General features: G+C 47.0%; 1 protein-coding gene across 2 annotated transcripts in view; it reads left to right on the top strand.

The window, feature by feature from the left end:
- The window catches only part of LOC131289274 (neural-cadherin), a 180,417-nt gene that overhangs the window by 48,858 nt on the left and 111,405 nt on the right, over window positions 1-20,154 (top strand). For both annotated transcript variants that reach the window (XM_058318495.1, XM_058318503.1), the window contains 2 exons: window positions 8,655-8,837; window positions 11,468-11,657. In XM_058318495.1, coding sequence (XP_058174478.1) covers window positions 8,655-8,837; window positions 11,468-11,657 — 373 coding nt within the window. The remainder of the gene's footprint in view (window positions 1-8,654; window positions 8,838-11,467; window positions 11,658-20,154) is intronic.

Raw genomic sequence — 20,154 nt, 5'->3', positions numbered from 1 at the left:
CGATCTTTTTCACGGAATCGGTTCCATCTGTAGCGCGCCGCGTTATGGATTTGTGCAGAAACTTTTAATTAGGGCTGCAGATATGTTGGGCCCACTCAGCCAACGAGCTATTATTGGGAGGGAAAAGCGCTCGCCTGAATTCCAGCTGCAGACAGACGCTTGATTTTCCAGGGGGATTGCTAAAATTTTTTTTCCTATTTCCTTCTTCAAATCATTATTTTGCTTTCCGGTACGACAGCTGCCGGTTTATTCGCTATTTTCAAGGTTATTATAACGGGAAGGCGCTGTTCGAGGCACAAAAGAAATGTTATTCTTTCACTAGCAGCTATCGTCTGTATCCGACTTTTCGTAGCCCCTCTTTTATTTTGTGGTATGCGATAATTAGTTTGTTTTAATACCAAAAGAAAAGTTTGCTGGTGAGTGTTTTTGTTCTTCCTTCCTTCACTGTTGGTTCATGTGATAACAATCGGAAAAGTATTTATGTGTATCTTCAACGGTTTTTGTTTTCATCTGTGGTTAGTGAATGGTGAACATTTTCTTTTTACTATTGTTTATGGAAAAATAAAACATCCTTTTTCCATTCAAAAACACAAACCTTCTCGATCAAACTAGGTGCTAAAAAAGATGGAACTGTTTCTGAAATATTAGAAAGATAAACATAAATAAGAAAGCTCTTCCAAAGTTCGCTTCTTTCTTCGTTCCGCTAGCAAATTTTGCATGCCTTCCTCCTTTCGTCGAGTGACACAACGAAGCAAACAAAACCTCCTGCCATACAATAGACCGCCACTCCATGCGTGGACGGCTCCAAAGCGACACACTGTTGCTTCGTGGCGTTGCACGCTTGTGAAATAAATTGATTATTAATTACGAAACTTTGGCGCTATAAATATGTATGTTTCACTATTGAGCATAATTTATTTTAATGATTTCACAAGCGTGAAGCAGATTTATGTATCATCCCTGCCTACCACCTTCACACGTTCTTCGCAGTTGCGCGTCGTTGAAAGTTGGCACAAAACAAAAATAAAACACATTTCTCAAGACCCAAAGTACGGCGCCAAGCATGACAGTGCTGAAAAGTGTGCCGCATTCAGGGGCGGAAAAACGGGAAAAATTAATCAAATAAAATTCCGGCTCCCTCCCACGGGACAAGCGAAAGTTCACTAATGGTTCGGAGGGGTAAAAAAAAAGCCAATCAAGCGAAAATAAAATCATATCGGCTGCGCTGAAATTGAGGGAGTTCGCAGCAAGGGGCGTATGCCTCGTGGAGGGGTGTTGGAAAAAAGTTGCTCCCATCTGGAAAGGCCATGCCGAACAGTCCTCAAATGTTGCTCCCCCATCGGTCCGGAATGGAGAGTGAAGTTACGAAGCTTCCTCCGGAAGCGGAGAAATCTTCCCGTAGGCCACGGCCAAAGGGCACAAAGATTAATGTGGCATCAAATCTGTTTGCGATTAGACAAATATTTCTTCACCTCGCGTCGCTTCCGGTTTTCCCCTACTGTTGGGACTTTTCGCATGGAATCAGGGTTTTCCCCCGAACGAACGAGATAACACGAAGCTCGTTGATTCTCGCCGGAGCGCGCACGCTGTTTATTATTTGCGTGCGTTCGTGCGTGAAAAGCGACCGAGATGGGGTGGTGCTTCGGAAAAAGTGGACCCTCAGATCCCTTCCGGCGGGAAAGCGAAAGCGCTGGAAAATAAATTAAATAAAGCGTTCCATTAATTTGCCACCACACGCTGTGTGTTGTGATTTAGTTTTGATTAGCCGCAAATGGTGTAGCAATGCGTGGCTTTCTTCCTATCCCACCCCTCTCTCCCTTCAGTGGGGTGGGGGCGGAGTGAACAAATACTTTCGATTTTTGCGAGAGATGCTTTTGTAGCAGCAGCCCCTTACATTCGTACCCTCTTTCGTCTTGAACCCGGGGGGGGGGGGTTTTTTTTTGTTGCTTCCGATGGTACCGTTTGTGAAACAGCGCGAGAATGTGTTTCTTATTTTTCAACAATGTTTCGGTTATTTAACAGAACGAGTGGCGTGGGGGGTTGGGGATGTCGCCTGGGAGTAATTTTACGGAATTGATTTGTGGTTTCCCGGGAAAAGTTGCTCCATTAGCAGCGCAAAGTACACGCGCCAGCTCTCAGGGTGTACCATATTCGTTTTCGGGTTTGTGAAAACTTTTCAATGGTGCCTTTCCTCCTTCCTTGGCGTCGGCCCGCACTCCACCATGCGATGTTGTCGTGGAAAGTGGAGAACCGCGCGCTTCTGTGCGACGAGATATTTCGTCGGCACAAGTGTTTCCCACATGATAAACATGAAACCGAATAAAAGTGCCATTTGGGAGGGCGCGGAACTGTGTCTAGGGGGGCGTCGAAATGATGCTAAAGTGAAATGTTGCTGCATGACTCAAAATAAAAAAAAAATAAAAAAAAACTCCATAGCTACAGACGATCGTAAACGAACTGCGATTGAGCTCCCTGGTCGGGGGGGTTTTTAGAACAGCACCAAAAGTAAAAACGATATTTCTCTCATGCTCAACATATGAAAGTGCCATGTGGGCTGAAACAGGGCCAACAAAAATGAAAAAGGAAACATCGCTCACACAGTGACAACACAATGGGTAGCGTCTGTTCGCGCTTGCTTGAAACAATACCGCAAACGAGCATCCGTTGTAGGACATCGTTTTTCTCCGCCTAAGTGAACGAACCACCATCGGGGAAGGGGCGAGGTTCCACGAGGGCAAGGGCGAAGGGCAGCGGGAGTCAGCAAAAATATTCCGGACCAAAGGTACTGGTAAGAAGTTAAGGAAAAACTATTTTTCCAATTTTTCCCCCAGCGAGTGGCGCCACCGCGGTTGAAAGGAAGGGATGATGAAGATGAATTTTTATCCACCATCTGAGCACACACACACACACACACACACACACACACACACACACACACACACACACACACACACACATACACACACTAACATGTCCCAGTGTGTCCATTTATCAGACGGGTTGAACGGTCGTACAGTAACGTGACGTGCGGGGAATGGGATTTGCAAGACATATTTACAAACACAAATAAAAATAGATTCAAATATTCCATCGATTACGTCAGTGGTGTTTTTCAATTGAAAATTATGTCGATGCATTTTTTACTATTTCAATAAAATGTGTCAAATGCCATATTCAATTTTCTTCCACCGCTGCTGTTTACATTCCTTTGTGTTCCTCTTTTAGTTTTTGTATATGCTTTTTTTAAATTCAACAACTAATACGTTCAACTAAAACAAGGATATAGCCGATTATCTCTGTAACAGCCAACTTGTAACTTTGTTGCAACTGGTTAGGTTCGTTCCTAAAAGCTCATTTCATCCTTCACCAGTTTGAAGCGAACGTAGGTAGCCGTTTCGATTTCGATGGCTTCTTCCTGGAAGAGTTATTTATGAATACTCACCATATGTGTTGGTTTGATAGACGATTGGAATCATCCATCGCTCCGAAGGGTGCATCACCCTCTAAGGGTGCGGGCGAATGCTTCGAGGCAAGCTGAAGCGAGTGCAGCAAAGGGGTAAAGCGCCACCGTTCCCGAGTGAATGCGAATGATGATGATTCATTAGCCACTGCAGGAGTGCCGGACGTTGATGAGATAGGGTGGCTGCTGCTGCTGCTGCATGCATGCTTTGATGAATGAAGCAGCAAATTATGGCCACCTGTGGTTACGTTACCTCACACAGCTCCGTACAGTTCCTGTAACTGCAACACAACCCACCGGTTCTTCTGCTTTTTCCGTACCAAAGCCCGATGAAAGTAAAGGATCTGGCTAAACCCATCGCATGACAGTGTTGTTCCGCAAGGAGAAGGGGTGGTTTCTTGAAAAAAAAAAAAAACACAAAAACCCCAACCGGGAACAACATCGCTCCTTCTTGGTGCACCAACGAGACGACTCACCGACGATGATCCCCGGCGCCAGAAGGTGGTGGCGATTATGATGATGAGAAGTACTTTATCCTTCCATCAGTGCTCGGGCAAAGTGGCTTTGTTGGTCCCACGGGCGAAGCGAACGGGATGATAGGTTTGCGTGCGCAATCTTACCATCCTCCCGCCTTTGACTTTGTCGGCGACGCCGTACGGACGATATTGGCACCAGTAGCATTTTTTTTCCACCAGCTCAGGCAACCAACGGAACCTACCGACGGGTCGAAGGTGATGACTTTTCCCGAGGCACCTGAGTTTGCATTCCTGGTGGAATTTTTCATTGTAAGCTTTGAACAGAACACGGTAGCAGCTGCCGGTTATTTGTTGCACCGATGCCGAGGTGGTCAACATATTGCTCTATTTGTGGGAGAACCCTCGCCGTTAACGTGCGAAAAGCGCAAACTGTAGCGACAGTGGATAAAGGTCCACGAGAAAGGGCTTCCTTTCGAAAGTACGGGATTTCGTTAGCCCAAACCCTGGGAGAACCATCGTATCAATACCGGTTGGGGGTTTAGGTGAAACCCTGACGATTCGGTGTGCCTCTGATCTGCTCTTTCGCCAATCCCCGAGTTACCCGATACCTTTAAAGCGGTGCATTGAGCCACGGTCGATGATTTGTTGTGTTGCAAATAATCGCGTTCCACGAGGGCGAATCACTGATCGGTTCACGGGTTGGTCTAGCTCTCCGCCGGGATTAGTGGGTACGGTGATGATGACAGCGGCGGTGAGTCCACCGGAGGCGGAGTGTTCCACCTGACGAGTGGATTACCACCGGGGCTCAACTGCGACACTCCTGTTTTGCCGTGGGATCCTGGGTTGGTCCGAGCAAAAATGGAGAACTGCAGTCTCATCCGATACAGAGGCGAAAGCGAATTCAAAATCCCAGACATCCCTGGCACGCACACGTCTTGATGGATGGTGATTCCCCCCTCCGTCCGTCCCTACTACGACCGGATGGGATGCAACCGGGTGTTTCGGTTGCACACTTCCGCCGGTGCGCCGGAGAAAGCTGGCCTCGGCCACGCAGCAGTCGTATCAGAGGCACCTTTCACTAATGCAATCTAATAATAATCCATTGAATGCACGTTTGTCACGACTGCGAGTCGGAAATTTGCATATAAATTACATTTTCATAAATTAATACGAAATCGGGCGACATAGATATTCCGGAAGCTATAATCTATTTATCTCCGTAGCTGGTGCTGGGAAAATGGAAAACTATAGCTCGAAAGAGTGCTGAAGTACTGGTATAGAGAGAGAGAGAGAGAGAGAGAGATTGGGTGAGAGAGAAAAAAAAGGAATATCAGAACAGGAAGTGAGAGAGAGAGACTGTGTGTGTGTGGGTGATGCTCTCTTCGGTTCACTTTCGTTGGCGATGATAGTGACGTTGGCGGTGATAACGCTATGGAAACTTTCCGGAAATGGCTGGTATCGAGCACCGTGCGCCGGTGTTGCGCACGGCTCCCAGGAGGACAGGGTAGATATGAATCCTTTTGAAGCTGTCTTCACAGTATGAGAGAGTGTTAATTTTGTAGCCCCATTGGGGTGACTAAAATGCTGAAATCTCGTACCGTGTGCTCCAAGTGGCCCGAACAATAGGAGGAAATTTAAAATAAAATTTACGCTCCATCATTATACGATGGGGCGGAATGAGGGAGGGGGAGGGAGGATCGTTGGAAGGAACCAGCGTTTTTATGGAGCTTCCACCGTACCGGAGAGTCGTTACTTACAGCACGTCCTCGTCGGCAGGAGGAAGGATAAGAAGGATTGCGTCAGCTGCTCGATAGTCTAATTGGGGAACGTGTTACAGTTTGCTGAATAATCCTAATGAGCCTGGTCTCGGGACCTGTCGAAGCATTCTGCGTTTTTTGCGAAGCATGTAGACAAGGGATGGGAAATTGTGTAACGAATAATTACACTGCATAATAGAGCAAATGCAAGTCCCTGTTACATTTTGCATCAAGATGCGCCTTTTCTTGTGGATTATCGTAATTCGCTGCATTGTAAGTCGTTCTTCGGTTGGGATCTGAAAGTTACAATTTACATTTTATTTATTTTTCCTAGGTTTATCATCGTTTCGGGAAAAAGTTGTCAAATTAAAGAAGACATTCCTTCATTCAAATACGCTTTAACAAGTACCATAGCACACTTGCCTTGCAGTGTAGCATTTTTCCCCTTAAGTAATCTCCACCTTTTTGCTGCCTTTCGCACAATGGGGCTTATGTTTCACTCAAAGAATCTCAATCATAAGCCAGACAGATAATCTCCCCGTGGGCGAACGCGGAAGGTGCCGCGCCAGGGGGGGAGGGAGCAATAAGCACCGCTAGCCGGGCGCAGATAATGGCATTAAAAATGATTGGGCCATTTTTGTTAGCAAAATGATATTTTATTATAATAAAGGACAAAATTATGCGATAAATTTGACCTGTGCGAGTGGCTCCACCCGGCGAACAAAGCAGCTTGGCCCTCCCGGGACACTCGCTGCTGCTACCATTTGTCTGCATGATGAGCATGGTGATGATGATGATGATGATGGTGATGCTTATGATGTCCTTGCACGGAGAATGCAATGATAAGTTTCTTCTTGCACAAAGCTAGACAATTCAAGAGCCCCATCATCGCTGGCCGGCGGTGTCGTTGCGTTGGGAAGGGCTTTTCTAGGACGCTGGAGGGGACAATGAGCGCAGGGAGAGACGGTCGAGTAGTTCGATGATAGATTACGCCTTCGTCAGAACTCGGTCATCTGTGATTATGCACTGGAGCGTGTATGAAGGCGAGAAGGAGCGTAATGCAGCATGGGAGTATAAACACGCCCCGAGCGTCTTGGGAACGATGTGGGCTGCGTTGAATTTCTTACGATCTGCCGTCTAGACGTGCGGTCTGGTGCGGTGGCTTGCCCGTGGCCGGAACCAATTTGAGCAGCTTCAAGATCTTCAACCTTCCATTATTTACCTACGGCACACGAAAATATCCGGTTGTTTGTAGGACGCTATGATTACACGTTGGGTGTCGAGATAAATATTTGAATTGTATAAAATGAAAGTTGATTGTTAAACTGTACCAGTTTGTATTAATATGAGTCTAAGCACATCACACCTCTTGCATTTGTTATAGCAACATTCACGATACTAGTGGACACATCTTCTATGTTAAAAGTAAGGTTAGCAATCAACATAGAGAAAATAGAATGTGTCCCACTAAAGGAGAGAGATGCATCAATTAACAAGGATAATATAATTATATTCTCTACCGTTATTCAGTTTTAAATTTTTCCACCGGGAATCGGTTTGTTTCTTTGCATGATTAAGGCAATTTGCTGCTGTGTATCTGTTTTTATCAACAGAAGCTGATTGAAAGAGAACGAACCATATATTTAGTGATCAATGTAGCAGTTGAATCAGAGACAACGAATTGTCTTGATCGAGTTTTAAAAACAACCGGGCGCCTCCATTTTGATTCGATGTATGTAAATTATTTTTAACTATTACGTTGCGTGTATTTTTCAATAAGAAGCGTATAGAGTTTTACAATTTTCAATTATCCTTATTTCACAGCCATTTTAACTTCAAACGTTAATGCAAATAAACTGCTCAAATTGTTCGTTATGTGCGCAAGCTTTTCGCGTGGTTGTCAAGGGTTTCGCCTCATGGAAATGTTCTTCTAAGTTACGGCAAAAACCAGGAAAAATTAAAAAGTAGAAAAAGAAAACAAGTGAATAACAACTGCCAGAGATTTGTCAACATATTCATGGTGTACCTAGCATAGTTTCATAATGGTTGTGAAGTACATGCGTTTGGTTTTTAAAAAAATAAATACAGAATAAATAATTTAAAAACAAAACAAGGAAATGGCGGTTAAAAACATGATCATACCGTCGAGATAAAATAAAAGAAAGTAAAGGAGCATCTTCCAAATCATGCAAGAAACTGTTTTGCTATGCACACATGCACGTTGGTGAGCTCATAAAATAATATTGCTAGCGTAATAGCGGTTTAACTGCTTCAGAATTTCACGTCGAAAATCGTCGGCCATACGGACGACCAACAACAGCATGAAAAGAGCGAATAGAATTGCCATCATTTTCCAGGAATCACTCAGAATTGTCTTTCGCTTCCACGCAATCACGAATGAGTCGCACTGGCGCCGTATGAAAATGATCATAAGCGTTGCCTTATTATTCGCATCACAAACACGGGGTTGCGCCAAAAATTTACATACCTTCGGGTCTTACCGGTGCTACGCTCGTCTCTGGGTCTCCGTGTGGCTGCTTGTGGTCTGTGTATTTTGGTCGCCGACCGAGTAAACTCTCCCCTCTCCCACGCTCATTCCGAAACGGGGGACGTTCCGTGCAACAAAGCAAACAGCGCGCGCTTGAAGGAGACTCCATAAAATTTAAAATTTATGTCGAACATCATCAAATTAATGCTCATTTTCCGTACATCCACCATTTGCATGTCGCTTTCCGGCTGACTGACTGACATTTCTCTTCTTCTTTTTTTCTTTGCCTGTTGTCTTTTCTTCCCCCCCATGCACACCCCGGGATGGATGCAAAAACATAAAACATCATCATTCAACATTCAACATCGTCGCGGGAATACCAACACCACGCCCGCCCGGCCGCCCTGCCGTTCCTGCGTCACCCAACCACCTTTCGCTCCCGCCGATGAAATGATCGTTGAAACCATCCACAGAACAACGGTGCCCAGCAGCTTGCATCGGAGGCGACTGTTTACATACAATTAGAGGATGTAAACGACGAAATACCACTGTTTACCGAACGTGAACAGGAAACCGTCCTCGAGGGCGAACCGATCGGCACCAAGGTGACACAGGTGAACGCAATCGATAAGGACGGCACCTTCCCCAACAATCAGGTGAGTACGAGTCGTTGGCGGGAGAGGAAAGCGCGGCAACTAACCAGAATTCTCGGAACCCGAATGGGCGAGAAACCCTTGACGGTCGCTTTTCGGGCCGGGGTGAAAATAATTCGATCACGTCCCTCTGCAAGCGATGCTCGCTGCAATGTATTTTTCAAGGGCGCCCTCGAAAACAATTGTGCATAAAAATGAAACGGTGCTCAATGCGGAGAATTGCGGATAACAAAATCCGTTCCGAGTATTTGTTGTTAAATTTATGCCCCAACTATCTCAAATCAAGCGGGTTGTGCAGAAGCGGACCGAGAATCTGAATAGGGCACACCACACTATTGGGAGACGTTTCGTTTTTTTCGTTTCATTCCCGTTGTTGAGAGACGGAACGAAACATGGTGAATGAAAATGTTGCGGGTTTGTATCCAGTCTCTGGCCGATTTTACGCCACTGTGGAATCAAGTTCCGCACTAAACGGGTTGGCGTTCGGGTTGCCGCTCCCCGAGACAGAATCAATGTACGACCGGGAAGGAGAAAAGCTATGGAAGTGCGGGCTGGGTAACGATTTTCATCGCAAATAACTTCCCATTTGATTATTTAATCTTAGATTCCGAATCGGAGTACTCGCAGGCGGACGACTGAATGGCGGTTCCCTTCCACGTTCCAAAGCGAAAGATGTTGTTTCATCGGGTTCTGTTTCCGAGAAAATCACCATCGAATGCTCGTCGGTTCTTTGGTGCGCTCTTTGAATGCATAACATTTGTGGGTGGAGGATTACGAGAACAAGGGCCGGCTGTCGGTGGAAGGCATTCCATAAGGCACGCTCGATTCAGTCTCCTCCGTGATTTTACTTCTACCTCCACCCGCGCACCATTGCGAAACTGTTCATCCGATGGACAAGCGTGTTTATGAACTGTGTACAACGCAAGTTGACAGTTTGTCGGATCCAGCTCCAGATTTGTCGGACTGACCCTTTATCCGCACCGCTCCACATGTCTACCTACGTTACACCCTTGCTAGGTACTTCGAAGCACTCCTTTTTTTTACGGGAGCACTTTACTTGTTTTCCCATTTTCCCCCTCCGGTCACTGACTTTGCCAACCCACCCGCCCCGAAAGAATTATGAAATATTCATTTTCCCTGGGGTACTTTCCGGGGTCGTGCTCGTCTGCAACAAAAAAAAAGGGGGGGATTTGCCCGATCCCAGCCCCAGAGTCTCCATCTCTTCGTCGATGAAGGTTTGCTTTTTCACGTCTCGAACCCCTCTCTACCCGGTTCCGCAAGCTATCCGTTTGCCGTGGTGGAATTAGGACAGTCAGGCAGTCAGGAGTTTGCACCAGCTCCTCCGGTCCGAGATTGGATCGATCCAATATTCGTTTAAGATTTCCCGAACCATTATCGTGAAAAGCGGAGCCCACCCCCCATGCACCGTGCCGTAGCGGAAAGGCTCATCCGGCCGGATGTATGGACTTTGTTTTGGATTGTGCGTGTGTGTGTGTTTGTTTGTTTGCCAAAGCTTCCGACCTAATCACGGTTTGTGGCATTACGGGATCACAATCGATGGTATGTTAATGCAGCGCGTGGTATTGTTAGGTTGTTTATGTTATGCAAAGAATGTCGATTCCTACTCAATGGTGCTCTCCAGTGTCATTGTTAGCTTTACAATTGAAAACGTTTGAAGGCTTCCCCATATTCAGCAGATATGTATTTATAGGTTGTATAGTTCAAGATCTTTTAAATTTTGATGAACATATCTTGAAGGAATCGCACCTGTTTGTATCTGCAATCTAGCCGTAACCACCAAACAACCTTTCATTTTGCGCGTTTGAATTAAATCGATTACTAATTGTATGCTACCCAAGTTTTTTTGTTACAAAAAAAAAGTATGATGGCGCAAAATGAACGAACAGATGAACGACTCCCAATCAACGCGGTGCTAATGAACTTACCTTCGCGTTATCACCCGCGCGTGGGATGATTAAATTCTTCTTCGGTGAATGCAATGATTGAAGGGCCGTCTCGCATGATGGCCGTGATGCGAAAATGGTCGATTTAAAATTTGTAATTGCTCCCCTCGGGCTATCAGTCGGAAAACCCAACCGAAGATGGTAAGAAAGGCAGCCATTGTGAGCGAACGACGCGAGTTTCTTGTTGTGAACGAGACTGCCCGGGCCCCTAAGGGGCCAATGGAGATGATCTTCTGGGGGTCGATAGGTCGGTCCAAGGGTCGACGACTGCGGGATTCAATTAAAAAAGGTTCGATGTTTTCTAATTGGAATGGAGCCAACAGTTGCTGCGATATGGTGCTCCCCCAAGCCGTAGGCTGTGGGTCTGGAAACATTTTTGGAGTAATTTCCCTATCGCACAGTGTGCGATCGTGTTTTCTTTTTCTTCGCCGAACGGCTCCCAACGTTGGGAGCAGCAACTCTTGGAGGGGAATCTAAATTGGATCCGTCGAATGGAAGCGAACGAAAATGGTGCACTTCCTGGCATTTTGGCCTCGCACTGCGTCGTAATTACGCGTGCTCCTCCGGGGGCAGATGAGCGCACTTGCACCGGGGGACGTCTTCCAAATGCAGCGATTAATGCTAATTGTTTCGTGTATTTCCATCGATTTCGCCCCGCTTTAATTGCAGGTCTACTACTACATCGTCGATTCGCCCCGGAACGAGGGTAAAGATTTCTTCGAAATCAACCTGCAGAGCGGCGAAATATTCACCAAAGTCGTGTTCGATCGTGAGAAGCAGGGCGCGTACGCGCTGGAAGTCGAAGCACGTGACGGTGCACCATCGGCCCGACCGAACAGCAATCAGCAGCCCAATTCAGGTGAGTCTTGATGTATTTTTATTTCCATTCCGCCCGTACACCAGGTTCCAGGGAATGGGCGTGGCACGGGTGCCCGTCCTTTGACCCGGGGTTTAGGATCGGGTCTAACGCATTCCCAGCGTTTTGCATTGTAAGGAACGATAAAATATTATTTGATCCATTCTTTTGATTGCGTTATTCCGTTCGGGTTATAACCCTCCGCCGGGAGGCGTTTAATGGTTATGGGCGGGAAATGGGACCCCCGGGAGATTCCGAACAGCCATTCACTTCCACCATAGACACGTTTCGAGCAGATGAACACAAATTCCTGCTCGCGCACGTGACGGTTAAAAGATGTCCTACGCAAGTGTTCTTCCACGTAGAAACGCTCCCGTTCGCCACAAAAGGATTAACTAGTGCGGAATTCCTCCACCGTAGAAGTGGCAAAATGGGAAAAAATAAAACTCAACCGAAAACAACACAACCCTCACGCGCGCCGTCGGGACACAATGCGATGCAAAATGAGCGATGCGGAAATAGGAAAAAGCAATTAGCAATCCCTTTTTAATATTCATTACTTGTAAATTAATAACTTTGCTATTGTGTTCGTCGGAACGGGGCGACGGGGAAAGGGCGCGAGCGAACGGGGACGTCCAACGGGTGACTCCCAAAGGATGCGCGCAACAGTCAGTGAAATAAAAGTTAAAATGGTACAAAATGAGGACAAATGGTCGGTGGCCCCTTTTTTTTCTCATCCTTCCCGCGTTGATTGTTCGGGAAAGACACCGTGCGTTCGCTTTCGTCCCTTCGTTGGATCCGTGCCAAAATTGGCTACATTTTGTTTTTCCGAGAAAAGCGGTCCGCTTCACGTGTCCCACCGCGGTCGAGCAGCAGAGAGGCAGGTGAAACAAAAAGGGGAACGAAATCTTTCCCTAAATGGGGAAGTACTTCAACCTCGGTTAGCTTTCCCGGGCGTGAAATTGTCGTTCCCGGAACACAACGGTGCGGAAATTAACGGGAGTTTTTCTTTTGCAAGTCTGTGCAAAACAAAAATTGTGAAGGGTTACTTAAGTATCTTTCGGTGTAATTAGCCATTTTATTGGTGAAGTTTTATTAATTTTCCACGCGAAACTTTGTTGTCCGTCCGTCGGGCAGTTGGGAAAGAGGGTGTGTTCTAAGATGAAAAATATCCTCAAAACGATTGTAGCACACTTAAAGGTTCAATTTCAACTGGGCAACATGAAGTAGACTTATATTTCCTGGTTTGGCGATTGATAATTGATAAGAAATAGTTGAGCATAAAAGGAACTTTCGTTGTTTGAGGGTGATCATTTGAAACATTGTCAACGCTTGGCCATGTTGCTTCAGACTCTGGTCCGTCCATTCCTGTTGATATCGTTGCAAAATGTTGTTCCTAATCAGCTTAGGTGAAACATTTCCAGGGCAAAATCTTTGACCGAAGCAAAAGTTCAAAGCAGAACAAGGCTGGTTCCATAATCCCCGGCCAACCGCAAGGCTCCAATTCCACCCTCATAGTACGAGGTGCGAGAAAAACTATCATCATCCTTACCCCGATGGTCGTCTCGACCGCAATTGAAATGTGTTTTGTGCCGCTCAGTGACATACCGAGCCGAAACCACCGAACGCTTTACTTCTATCGACCTAAATCGAGGTTTTGCGGTTCGCATGACGGTTTTCCGATGGGTTTCCCGGGCGTCCCGGGCGAACAGAGGTAGTTAGAAGGCGGTACCTCTTGCCATAATGGAAAGGTAAATTGACAGTTGTCCGGTCAATCATAAAAACCCTATCTTCATCGGCACTACGCACGACTACCCGACGTGACGATGTTGCTGCGGCTGGACGGGTTGGGAGTTTTCCTGGACCTTTTTTTTTTGTTTAATTTTCAATTCCTAACCCGTGTCCCCCCCGTTTCTGCACATTTCGTGTGCCCAGGTGTACACTTTTCGTTTCAGTTACGTACGCCCAAATCCGGTTTTCATTCGACAAAGGCGTTCGAATTTTCCCAACACGAGTCCACTGACGACGACACAGGGACGACAGGCCTTCCGGGGGAGTTTGTACAGATGTTCGGGGTCGCAACGGGGTGGGCGAGGTTCTATAATCCGATGGCCAGGGTGTGGCCTAGAGAAGGCAAACGAAATTACAACCTACCCTCCAACGCATGCCGCCGCACAACGGAAATGGATTCTGTGAAACCACCGGCAGCGGAGTTCGTATGTCCGACGCCGGGCTGCCCTTATCCCAGCAGCCCCTGGGAGTGTTATGAGTAGCCAATAACTTTTAAAATAAACACACCCTTAAGCTTCCACCTCCGCATAGGAAGGAATCCTTGCCCTAGTTTCCCAGCCTCCGTTCGAGAGCTCTCGGTGTGTAGGTCTACTCTGTGTCGTCGGAAAACCGGTCCGCCGGCTGGGGTCAAAAAGGGTTCCGGGCAGGTGCCCACAGCCTTTAATTTAATTTGGAACTTTTATGTCGCTCCACTCGGTGGAGTTTACGACTGTGTCGGTGTGTGTTTGCTCCGAACCGAATTCGTTGCGACTGTGGGGGCGTGCGTACCGCTTCTTAAAGTCGGTCTCTAAGCTAAGCTTCCCCCGGCACAAGATGCACTTATTCTCAGAGCTCCGACTCTAAAGTCTTGTATGCGTTTGTTCGAACGTGCAAATAACCGAAGTTAGCTTCGTATCCTTTGGGGAGGCGCTGCACAGGCGGGAGGGAAGCAGGGCTTGTATGCACAAAACCGTCACCCAAAAGCCCCAGGATAAACTCTCTCTCTCTCTCTCTCCTTCTGGGAAGGAGCGAAACATATGGGTGAGTGTGCGTTTGTGGGAGTAGTTTGCATGGGGAATGATAATGTTTGACATGTTTATTACTATCGTTCGATGGAGAAACTGTGTGGTGAGGGGAGGGGGAAGTGACGGTGTCGTGCGAATGTGAGGGTCATAGGATCTCGGTGCGGAAGCCGAGCATGTTTGTTTTATTCATAAATGGCAAAGGTCTTGGACTGTTAATTCGGGCGAATTTATGAGCAAAGCCTGTGATTGCAGAAATAAGTCCAAGGAGGGAAGCAGTAGTGGTGGATGGTGGGAAGAAAAGTTGCACTAACATTGGATCTACACATCATTGACAACCCCCGTTTTGCCTACGGGCGGAGAAGAAACAGTCGTGTGCTCCGAGAAGAAGATGCCACGTTTTATAGCATGCCTTTTCCTATTCGCCTCGGTTGATCTCGGATCCGGGAGGATCACATAACGCTCCTCGGGCGAATGTCTTCAGCGTCTGCCGTTTGTTCGGGCGATACGATAACGCACTTCGCACATGAACGAGCCCGAGTGCTGAGTGGAAGGACTAAGGCGTCCTCACCGGCAAGGAGGAAAACACCGACACAGTGCTTGCTTCCCGATAGTGCCCGCCTTGAAGTTGGGGATTTAAAATGCGTGCATGTCTGTCCGATTCATCAGCTTGTGTGTAGGCCCTATTAAATTTTCGTTTTATGTTTGCTCCAACCACCCGACTCTCGACTCCCGTCGACCTCGATTTCATTGGAAAGAGGAAAGCAGTTTAAAGAATAAAGGGTTATCCTGGGTGAACACACATCCTACGTTCATAACTAGCTTCCGAGCTGTGCATATGGTGGTGTGTGTTTGTGTGTGTAGCTGAGGGTCGTCGAGGGTCCCGGGTAGCATAAAAGTTAAAAATGCAGTTATGCTTTATTTCTCACTCTTTGCTTCCAGCCGAAACCTACCGCAATCTCCGTAATGCCTGCTGGAACGCCATGACGTGGCGTGTTCTCTGTGGCTTTCCCGGACGAAAGGTTGCCATCCAGTGACCGGTGGCACGTTGTTGCGTTCGGCATATCCGTTATTCTTTTCGGTGGAGCAGCATCAAACTGTGTTTGCGAGTAAAAACTATGCCCTTTCGCCCTTCCTGCGCATTCCTCGAGCGCATCGAGTTATATCTTGGGGCAAGGATCTCTTCTCCTGCGTCGCATGAATCGCTCGAGCTCGAGCAGACAACACAGGTCAAAATGGGCAGGGCTGTTTCTTTTAGGGTATTTTTTTATCCGACACACACACACACCCCTTTGCTCCCCTTTCCAACCGCGCGTTGTCGCCTGCCCTTGCTTGGGACATGCGGGGTCACATTTTATATTTATTCTAACTTCATGTGAAATAATAAAACTTTTCATCCGTATGCATACAAATGCCCTTGCCGGTCCCAACGCAAATCTGGCCCAGCGGCCTAGAGAAAATGGGAACCAACACCAGCACCATGCCTCCCCTCCACCCTTTGTTCCACCTAGGTTGTGAGGGTTTTGTGCGGTCGGTGGTAGAAAGTTTTCCAAAACCACCCTCCCACTTCGTACTTCAACCGAATCAAATTGGATTCGTCGATCGTCCTGCGGCGCTCGGGTCGTTCCCGGTCATACGATCGTATGCAACATGCAGTGAAATGTGGCAACATCTATCTCAGCCTCCTCCTTGCCCCACCACCGCTCTTTGTTTCCCTCTGTCGCTCTGTTGTGTCACCCCGTGCTCCGGGTGCATAAATTATTATGATTAGGATTTTGAGGTTTCGGTTTTTATTCGCCCCGAAGTTCTATTTCATGTGTAGCGGTGCGTGTTCTTGTGTATGTGTGTATGTGGTAGGCGTCGCATGGCCGTGGAAAGATTTCAATTTTTGACTAAATAAATCAATTTCCCTCTCGAGCGGAGAGCGCAACGATGCTTATTGTCTGCCGCGCGAATGTCAGGGTGATGAATTTTACTCATTTATGCTCTATGTGTGTGCCCAGGTACGGGCAAAAACGGAGCCTTTCAATGGGTTTATGACGTGCTCGTGCGTTGATGCGTGCAGCCGCTCGAGGCAGCCTAGATGAAGTTTGCATTAGGACGGCTGGTGTGCATCTGGATGCACGATAGTGGCTCTGTAAATATTTCATTTACGCCCGGAATTTATTAGTTAATTAATTTAGTTACACTCGCCGCGTTGATATGCCGTCGGTTGATACGCCGTTGAACTGAGAAATGTAATGGTTGGGTAAATTTCCCGGAAAAAAGAAACTGCTGGTTGCCGTTTGGAAAAATCTCATTAATTCGTCAGAGTTTAGTTTGAAGCAATGTGCAACTTATTTTTGAAACCGCATAAACAATTGTAAAACATATTATTTCATTTTCCTGTCTGTTTGTGGAAAATGTGTTTCCAGGAGAAATGTTTTACAAACCTACGTGCCTTGAGTGAGTTAATATCGTTGCTGCAATGATCATGATTGATTGTGGACCGAAATGGAGTTGGGGCGCCATTTGTCGTCGAAATGTGTACGCTTACCGCAAAATTGGTCAACCTTTTACATCATACCTTGGCTGACAGCTGAAGTAAAGGAAACACGGTTGTAATGGCACTTTTGTGCTATCGGGTTGGTTTCTCCATTACTACGAACGATGTAAAGTCCACTCAGAGGCACCCTTTGGGTAGGAAAACAGCTCCCAAGACACGTTAAATTGTGCGAGCTCACTAGAACAAATGCCTTATATTTTCGGATGGAAGAGATGCACTGAACATGTCCCTCACGGAAGTAAATAACGTTACCGGTTGACAGTTAATTATGTGCTCTAGTGATGGCGGTGGCGGTGGTTTGTGTGGTGTGAACTTTTTCCCGAAACTTCGGAGGTTTTTTCTTTTTCCTTCAGTCCAGTGACGGTGGGTTTTCCTTTCAACCGCCTGCCAGAACAAATCGTTTCGTACAGTTTCCTCGCTTTGACGGGGACAATCTTTTGCCACCGGGCTTTCGCCCGGTTACCTTTCCCGTACAGAGCGCTTGAGTTGCACTTGGCTGGCGTCGTTGTCAGTTGATTGGGTTTTTCGGTTCGGAAAGGAAACGAACACGACGCTGCTCACTCGCAGTGGGTGATGATGATGGTGAAGTAGTTTTGTGTGTGTTTTCTTCCCTCGCGAGTCCATCAGAGAGGAAGCAAACGTTGGTGCAGTTGCTCAAAGTCACGTGGCATGTCTCACCTTTGTGCATCGGGTTGCTTGCTTGCTTTCTTGCCAGCAAGGCAGTGTCTTGCTGAGCCGGAAGGCACTACATTTCTTTCCGCCTTTCGCTCTAGGTGTGATGTTCATATTTTGCCCGTCACGGAACACCACCCCCCGAAGGGGCCACGTGGCACGTTATTTCCTCGTGCCGAAGCGAAAAGTGCAGGAAGGAACGGCACCTTTCCGAGAAAGCCACAGCTCGAATACATCAGCACAGCAACACAAACAACGACGCCCACGGAACCGGTGCCCAGTGTCGATCCTAGGCGCTCCCGGAAGCTTACCGGAAGTGAAGCAGCAAAATAAATTTACATTTATATTAAAAACAAATATCTGTCGTGTTGTGCTTTCGTGCACGAGAGGAGGGGGCGTAGAGGGGGCTTTTTTTTAATGCAGTTCCGGGCGGGCGTGGGCCCGTTCGATGAGCGGAACTCAGTGGTGATGGCCTTTTCCGGCACGGATCCACTACGAAGCTGCACTGTTCGGGCGAACGTGGAAGTGTTTCGCTACTACTTTACCGCAATCATTACCTGCTTCCTGTTTGGTATGTGTGTTTGTGTATTTTTTTGTACCGCAACTCGAAACTACCGGTTGAAAAATAGACTGAAAAGTGTGGTGGAAGAATGTCCAGCGGCCACAGCATGACGGTGGAATGCAAGCAGATTGCACCGCGGAACTGCTTGACTCTCGGTTTGGTCGACGGACGGTGGCGCATTTGCATGGCATATTTACTGTAGCAGCATTGCGCCGGTTCAATCAACAAGCTGCTAATGGTCGGCTCCGGCGACTGGCTGGCCATCCCCATCCGGAAGAAAGTGCCATCCGGGCACCGGGTGCAAAAACCTTTCGCCGGCCTGATTCATTGCCGCAGTTGGATGCAAATGCAGTTTACGGCTGCAACGGCACGAAGTTCATTATCTTAATTATTATTTGTGTTACTGTTTCACCGCACGAACGCCTCCCGCTCAAGGTCACATTTTACGTGGAAAAACACCTTACCTGAGAGTTTCTATTTATCATTGACATGAGTGGGATTATGTTGTCGAGGCTTATAGAAAAAAAAAATCTTGCACTGTACAGCGTCCAACTTTGGGTTTTGAGAGGATCCACTTTATTTTGTTGTTTTCTTGTAAATTTAAAATTGATTAACCACCTTTCTATTGAAAAACTTGTCTACTCCTTGCTGCTGAAATAAAAATTACGTTACCGTCCGACGTTCCATATCGAGCCCATCCCCTTCCCATCAGTTTGACAGTTGGTTTGCGGTGAAATGTGCGTTAAATTTAAGTACTTCCTTCCGCCAAAACCAGTGCCACGTAGAACGCGTGCTGGTACTGCGTAATTGAATTCTTGCGTTTCCTACGTCTTCCGGAACATGACAGCGACTCGCCGGGCGCCGAGTCAGCATGATGGCCGATGAACTTTCGGTCCCCTTTCTCTCCCCCCCCCCCCTCCCTCCCTCCGAAGCCCGTTCACTAATGGATAATGAATTTGATGGATACATCAAAATCCGGTTTCATCGGGCCGGACCGAATCCGAAACGATGGCAGTGACGTGATTGCCCCTCGGAGCGACGGGCAGAAAATCGAGCTCGTCAGATGAGGCGTGGATCCAGGACCCGGGCGGGGCACGCAGGGAACAAATTGAATTGAATTTTGTTTTTGTCATTTGGGCGAAATTGTTATTGCGAACGGTTTTCTCGACCGTTCGAAGCGAGTCTTAGAGTTCGGTTTAAGATCCACATTCCGCTCGGCATATTGTTACAATGTGACTCTTTGACGTCCAGCAGTTAAAGTCGAATGAAAGGGACAGAATAATGCCTATGTACGCTTGGAATAGTGTGTTTTAATTTTCATGTTAATCTTTTGCATAAACATGAAAGTCTAATTGGCAGAACGCAATGGTTTTATGTAGCATCACATTATCAGTTAACATAATGAAATAGTTCTAGACATTGTGTTTCTCTGCTGGTCAATTCATCTCACTGAAGCAACATTTTTACCCGACCTAGTTTTACTGTGTACGTGTTTTTGATTGCTGTCTATCTTGGATGGTACTTGAGTGTTAAAGACAGGCACATGAGATTTTCCTCGGTGCTTCACGTCGATCGTTGCAATCATAGTAAGTTTCTGCTAGTGAACCATTCATTCCTCTCGAGCGTTTCGCTTACACGCTGTATTCGAGTTTCTGCTAACGAGAATGCATTTTATGACGATTGTGTAAAACAACGTCCTCTGCACTCGAGCCACATATGGCGCTAAAAGGCAGGTTTCCACCATTTCCGGCTCAGAAATGCATCGTCCGAGGTAAAGGCACGAGTTTTCGTACGAGCCCTTTCTTACAGTAGCGCTTTACTCGTCCTCTTGAAACCCGTTCGTTCCTGCCAAGTAAGTAACGCGAAGGAAGCTGAATAGTAGCTCAAAAAAAAGCTGGCCATTGCCAAAACACTCCTAGCATGCCGACG

This window comes from Anopheles ziemanni, chromosome 2 (genome assembly GCF_943734765.1).
Source record: "Anopheles ziemanni chromosome 2, idAnoZiCoDA_A2_x.2, whole genome shotgun sequence".
NCBI classification, from domain to species: domain Eukaryota; kingdom Metazoa; phylum Arthropoda; class Insecta; order Diptera; family Culicidae; genus Anopheles; species Anopheles ziemanni.
Note: the sequence above shows the minus strand (reverse complement) of the source record. Positions and strands in the feature narration are given on the sequence as shown.